This window comes from Arachis ipaensis, chromosome B01 (assembly GCF_000816755.2).
Source record: "Arachis ipaensis cultivar K30076 chromosome B01, Araip1.1, whole genome shotgun sequence".
Classification (NCBI taxonomy): Eukaryota; Viridiplantae; Streptophyta; class Magnoliopsida; order Fabales; family Fabaceae; genus Arachis; species Arachis ipaensis.
Window position 1 is genome coordinate 43,463,570 of NC_029785.2, and position 7,436 is coordinate 43,471,005.

At 33.2% G+C, this 7,436-nt stretch overlaps 1 protein-coding gene across 1 annotated transcript in view; it reads right to left on the reverse strand.

The window, feature by feature from the left end:
* LOC107629768 (probable glycosyltransferase At5g03795) overlaps positions 1-1,632 on the reverse strand; it is a 6,473-nt gene extending 4,841 nt beyond the window's left edge. The window contains exon 1 of the mRNA XM_021109320.1: positions 1,554-1,632. Within this exon, the coding sequence (XP_020964979.1) occupies positions 1,554-1,632 (79 nt within the window). The remainder of the gene's footprint in view (positions 1-1,553) is intronic.

Below are 7,436 nucleotides of genomic sequence, written 5' to 3' on the forward strand. Positions count from 1 at the left end.
TATCTTAGAAAAAGATAATTTAATTATTAATTTTTTTAAAAGTATTTTGGTAAAAATACAATTTAATTAATAAAAAAATAATTTATTAAAGAGTATTTTGTTAAGCAAAATTTAATGACAAACAAATAAAATTTTTGCTAAAAGGTATTTTTGTAAAAAATAATTTATTTTTTCTTGAAAAATGGATAAAGTTAACATTAGCTAACACAAAAAATTTAAAATAAATTAAAGATGAGGATTTTTAAAAATTATAAGGGAGGTGAATGTATATTTTACAAACAGAGGGAAGGAGAGTGAAATTTTCTCTAAAAAATAGTATAGATCGAATCCGATCCAAAAATTGCGAATATCAATCCAATCCTCAAAGGATCCGATCCGCACACTAATAAGATCGGATTACGAATTTTATGTACGTATCTGTATATCCATTTTGCATATCAACGGATCCGCAAAAATAAATAAATAAATAAATATTTTTTATATTTTATTTCAACTAATAATTATTATATATTGTATTACTTGATTTTTATTATTTAAAAAAAGTATATTAAATAATATTTTAAGAATAAACATGTTTAAAAGAGTGAAAAAAAAAGAAATTTTATTGATTTTTCAATAAAAATAAGCTTTTTAAAATATTTATATGTTTTGCAGATATATCCGAGATCCGATCCAATCTGCGGATCCAAACTTAAAAATTGCGAATATTATGTTGGATTCGATCCAATCCGATCTGATGATTTTATTGTCAATCGGATCGAGATTTTGGCCATATCTGATCCGCGTTGACCCCTACAATTTAAAACCTATTTGGATACGTCTTGTAAAATAAGTTTTTTTAATTTAAAAAAGCAAATTATTTGCTTTTTCTAAAAGCTAACAATATCTTGCTTTAAAAAAAATAGAAGCAAAAGACGTTTTTAATATTTGAAAATTCATTTTAAAAAGCCTATCTAAATGTAAAATAATTTTTGTCTGTTAAAAAAATTTTTTAAAAGGATGAAAAAATTAAGTACTTTTTTCAAAAGTCAATCCAAATTGACCCTTTATCTCGAAGACAAATAAGTCATCGATTAATTAAAAATACAAAACATCTTTCACTTTTTAAAAAATGAGATATCTAAATCCATTTAAGGAACCTATATGTCCTTATATATTTTGGACAGATGGACTTAAATATCTTCTATTTTAAAATATGAAGGACGTTTTTATATTTTTAATTAGTTAGCAACTTATGTGTCTTCAAATTAAAAAATCAAGGACGTATTTATTTTCTTCTTAAAATCAAAGTTTGAATTTTGGTCCAAACCACATTGAGTTTGAGATTATTTATAGAGGAAACAAAATATTGATCAATTTATCTACAAATAAACAAAATTGACTTTATACCCATAAAAAAATAAATTTTTGTTGACAAAACTATCCAAATCCTAAAAAATTATTTAGAATTCTTAAATTGCTCTCTTTACCTATCCTAACCCACCTCTAATCCTTCACCACCACCTCCCAAATTTCCAATTCTTTATCATCATCCAAATCTCATTCCTAACTACCATCATTGTCATCGTCACTGTCACTGTCATTACCACAGTCGCCACCGCCACTACACTTCCACCACTCCCAATAACTCATACTTACACAGTTCCAAAATTTCTAGAACCAACATTTCTCTTTCTAAATCCATCATCACCATGACAGAAAATTTAACTCCTCAAAATTCTCTTTGGTTTCATTATCTCCAGATTTCAAAACTAAAAAATTTTCTAAAACTTCGCTTGAAAAACCAAAGCAAAGAGAAAAGAAAACAAAAATAAAAGCAGCAACATTCAAATGGTGGCATGGCAGTGGCTCATCTCACTTCCAGCAACAGCTCCTCCCCTCTGTGTTTTCTCTTTTTACTACATAGCATTTTCTGTCTCTGTCTCAATAGCGATAGTAGTGGCTCTCTCCGTCATCTCCATCCTTACTCCTCACAATCGCGCCTTATTTCTTTCTCTCCCTCTTTTCTTGTTTAGTCTTTCTCTTTTTCGAATCTTTTAACAGTGGCAGTAATGGTTGTGGTTCCCTCAGTCGTAGCCTTCCTCTCTTCCCTCTACCTTAATATATTTCTCTCTCTCTCTCACCATTTCTATTTGTTATTTTTTTTATGATGAGATTTCAGTAACGGTTGTTATCGTGGTAAGGAAAACTAGGTAGGCTGCAGTATCAGAGCATTCACAAAGTTGTTGAAGAGGAATTTACAATTTTCTCCCAAATGAAGCAAAAGAAATTTGTGATTTATTCCTAGATGAAAAAAAGAATGGGCTTGTTGGCAGTGATTGGAGGAAGATGAAATAGTTTAATAGTTGTGGTAAAGAGAAGGAGGTGGCGATGATGGTGGCATGGTGGTGGTGACGACGGTGACGATGGTTGTAGTTGGTAGGGTTTGAGATTGGAGTGGTGGTGTTGGAGAGTAAAATTTGAATTTAAAGTTAGGAATTTAGGAAATTTAAATGATGTTTTAAGATTCGAGTAATTTTGTCAGCAGAAGACCATCTTTCATGAGTAGAAAGTCATATTCTTGTTTTTTTTGGGTAGATTTGTCAACATTTTGAACTTTCGTGGATAAAAATAGTAACTTACTTGGGTAGATTTGTCAACATTTTGAACTTTCGTGGATAAAAATAGTAATTTACTCTTATTTATACAAGGAGTGTTTGTATTTTTAAGAGAATAAATATAAAAAATTAATTTTAATTAGTTAGTATTTACTAATACTTTTACTATAAAATTTAAAACAATAAAGTGAGGCCACCAAGTGATTCTCAAATTGTAAGAACTTGTTTTTCTGTGCCGTGATTTCAGAAATTCTGCAATAAGAATTTGAAAAATTTTTAAGGTGCGATTTGTCATGATATAATGAACAAAAATGTATATATAAATGTTAGATATGTTTTAGAGCCGAAAAGTTATGTGATGATATTATTCACCATGATAGTGAAATTTTTTTTATTTTAGATTCCAACGACGAGAACCGATAATTAAACATTACCATTATGGTTAATTATTTTCTTACGGATTAATCTCCACCACAAGTTTGGCTATTTGTCTTAATTAATCACGACATCTTTTATTCATCACATGAGAATTAAGTAAAGAGACCCCTAGATATATTAATCTATAGAGTTAATTCATGATCATACATTTTAATCACTCTTTCTTTCTATTCTCAACTAAACCACTCTCTCTCTCTCTCTCTCTCTCTCTCTTTCTCTCTGAACGAACTCCCTCCCCAAAAGTAACCAAAGTGTGTGATTAAGTTAGTGTAGTCCTTAATGTAATATTACATGGATGAATATGCAAACTAACAAGTGTACCTTTCCTTAATAAAAAGCAACATTGCTCACCCTCCTCCATTCAATCTTCATATAAATCTTCAAAGTGTTAGCTTAGTTTAATTCAAACACAAGAGAGAAGCAAGAGAGTGAGGGAGAGGTTTTTGAGAGAGTGATAGAAGGAAGAGAGGGAGAAAGAGTCAAGAGAGTGTGGGTGAGAAGGAGAGTGAGTTCTTCTATCTTTTCATCAAGTTTTCTTCATTAAAAAGAAAAAATCAGACCCCACAACATCATCTTTTAGGACTCAAGAGCTGAGAACTGAGTTCATTCTCTCATCATCTCCTCCTTGGTGCTTCAAAATCAGCAAGTAAATGAGGAACACAATCACCATCTTTCTTCTCTACTTCGGTCATATGAACCTTTCTTGGTATCTCACTTTGTTTTCTTTTCTTCTAGCTTAATCCACTACTAACATCTCTTCCAATATCCCAAACTAATCAAAAATCCAAGCTCAAGAGGGTGAGGCTTTTCTCTTTTGTTGTGATCATGTTTCAACCATGATGGCATTGTTAATAAAAAAATCTGTTTTTGATGGTGTCTAGGACTTCTTGGCCGAAAGAGAGCTATGAAAAGATTTCATGGAGAGTTGTCAACAATGAATAAGGGCTAAGTGTAGTTAAGGCTTCATGAATAGAATTATATGATGATATGGTTAAGGGTGTTGCTAAATGTGCATGCATAATGATATTGACGATGATGCTTGTGGTGTTGTTTTTGCTTTTTGATGATGTACTTGTATGATACGAACTCTCTATGATGATAACGATGATGATAATGAGAATAGTAAAAAAGAGCTAAGCTCTTGGGGCTAAAGAACAAATATAAGAAGTGTCAACAACTAAAAGAATTGTAGGTCATGTTTAAAAAGAGGTTAAGAGCTTAATGGACCAAAATCTTATAAGAGAACTAAAATTAGATTCTGTAGAACTTAATGTAGAAAAGACAGTCACTTTATTGAATTATTGCTAACATTCTAGACCTTCAATTTAAGTGAAATTAACTTTTTATAAAATTTTGATAACTCTATTTTATTTCCTAAAAAATTCATAGCCCTTTTATGTAGAAAATCAGTCTTTCAGGTTTTAGAACAAAAATGTTTAATCTGCATATCACTCAATTCTGGACGAATTTTGATTTGCAACTTATGAAAAATGAAATTTTGGGATGTCTAGAATGGTCAGTCAAAATTTCATGACAATTCATATTTTGGAGAATAAGTTATGCAAGTTGAAAGGGGATGAACTCACTGGTTTATTAAACTAGAACCACTTAAAACAAAATGATTTTCAACTCTGCACAACTTCTACATTTAAAATGATATCATATTGAATCTAAAACTAAATGAAACATAGACGAGTCTTGTTAAACCAAACCAAATTTGAGAGGCATTGGATTAAAAATTAATTTTTAGTAATTTTCTAAAAATTGTTGCTACCTGCTGTCTTCTCTGGTTCTTCCTATACTAAGGCAATAACTTAAAAATTTTTTATAAAATTCTGTTTTAATCCAAATGCAGTAGGACTAAAGCCAAAATAAAATTTAGAGTCCCTAGATTACCTTCATTAGAAATATAGCTAGTACAGAGATGTGTCGCAACGTATATCAACCTTGCAATGAACAAGGTGCAGCGTCGCAAGGCCAACAAGGATACCCACGGTTTTTCCTATGTAACTAGAGATGTAATGACAAAAACTTATGATTCTTAATTTTTTGAACATTGTTTCGAGGCGGTCGTGTGGACATAAAGTTTACACATTTCAGATATCATTCGCTATTATTAAGATAGGAAAGAAAATTGGATGTTAATACTCTTTTGAGTAAGAGAAGGCAAGAAGTAGCAAGAGGAATAGAGAAATAGAGAATAAGCAGAAATAAGAGCTAGTCCCAAAATTTATTATGCCCCTAGTTAAAAAAAGTATTGGACGAGAAGAGAAACCTTACCACAGAAATCGTACTATCTGGATAGAGAAACTCTACCAGAAAAAACATACTGGTCGGGTAAAGATGTTATGTGGGGACGCCCACCAAAAGGTTGTTTCTCTTTTAGGCGCGCATTTTATCAGTTAGCAACATATTATTATTATTATTATGATATGCATGACTGACTGAGTTGAGAAACCATATTCAGACGAAGTTCCGGGTAACGTCGGGTTGTAGGTAGACAACTGACGCATGAGTTCATGGGCTATACTAGGAATAAGCATGCATCATGTTGTTTGCACATTTGCATTTATCGTATTTGGTTACTGTTATACTACCTATGCTTGTGTTTGAATTTCTCTTTGTCTGTTTTTGGTTTAGCGAAGCAAGTCATACCATAGTGGGATGAGGATATGGCCAAGTTTGAGATGATTCTGATGCTTCAGCATGGCCATATGCTTGACAATCCTTAGGAACAACATGTCGCTGTAGTTCAAGATGCGTCTTCTAGTTTGTTGGAGGTTGAGCCTTCTGAGGAGATATCTTCTTAGGTGGACTAGTTAGAGGTGGACTTAGCTTCTAACGGTTTAGATTCTGGGAGGGTAGGAAGAGTACCAGGAGGATCCCCTGGCAATCATCTTTGAGTCGATATCTTTGGGTATTTTGGATAGACATTTCATCGTATTGTGACCTTCTTTTCTTAGTAGTATTTTTCCTCACTTTTGATAGTCTTTTTTAGGGTTAGAATCTATGTCTTTGTAATAGTCTGAGTTCTAGTCTAGGAAACCCTTGTGTGGGTTAGAGTCGGAGATGTGTTGTGTGTGTGTATGTGTATACTCTAACATGTAGTAACTCTGTTTTCTTATGACGTTGTACATGTCTTTTGATGATACTTGATGGATGTATCTCTTTTAGTATGTGTAATGATGTATCATGATGTTTTATTACCTTTCTGCATTATATGATTTATGTTTTTCACCCGGATTATTGAGACAGTTTATGGTTATAACTTACAAACGTTCGATTAACTCTGATATAACGCTAAAGACTCATATGTATGTAATATTATTGTTTTGAGTTCAGAGCCCCGAAGGTTCCTCCGATGAGCAACACCTAGCCATTGACATTGGTCATGATGTGTCAATAGTTGGGTCATTACAAGTTTGTATTAGAGCAGTTCGTTCTTAATAGAGCCTTGGGATGGACTGGTCATGCTTCATCGCATGCTCTAATTTTATTCCATGAAATTAGAATATCTATATGATGTGTTCTGCATAAGGTCTGTGAGCATTCATTTAAGGAATATTAGCACTTAACTTGATATGTTAAGACTGATCACCTTAATATTGATTATTTGGTGTTAATAGGACTCTAATGGCTACAAATAGGCGAGGCCCTCAAAGAGCTAATATGAATGACAAGACCTTTCCCGATGCAATGACCATTCTTAAATCTATGAATGCTATGGCTGTTATCGTGCGTGACTCAGTGGTTTACACCAACTGAGTAGCTGAACGTCTCGAGTGCCATAATGGAAGTGGAAGTAGTCATGGAACAAGAGATGAAAACAAAAGTGGCGGTGGACATGAGAATGGAGTACCTACGATGATAAACCAATGACGCTAGCCTCTTTTCTGAAGGTAAATCCGCCTCAATTCCATGGGAATATGAGTGCTACCCGAGCTGATGACTAGTTTCGAGAGATAGAGCGATAACTGTGAGAGAGTTTCTAAGGGGCAGTATGTAGAGTTCGCCACCTACCTGCTGAAAAACGATGCACAACACTGGTGGCAGGGAGTACTCGGATTGTTGGACCAAGAGAATGCTAAAGTTACATGGGAGGAGTTCTGGATTGAGTTATATAAAAAGTATTTTCCCTCCATCCTCCCGCATAGCCAAGGAACTAGAGCTACTGCAATTGAGATAGGAAAACATGACGATTGTGGAGTACACTTGTAAGTTCGAAGAGTTGTTCCAACTCTCTAAAGTCTTTCAGGAAGCACCAGCTGAATTCGAGGAGTGAAAATTTATCAAGTTTGAAGGAAGACTTAGAGAGAAATTGCTTAGTCTGTAGGCCTTATGGAGATCCAAAACTTTGCAGAATTTGTGAACAAAAGCCAATTGGCTGAGGAATGCACGAGA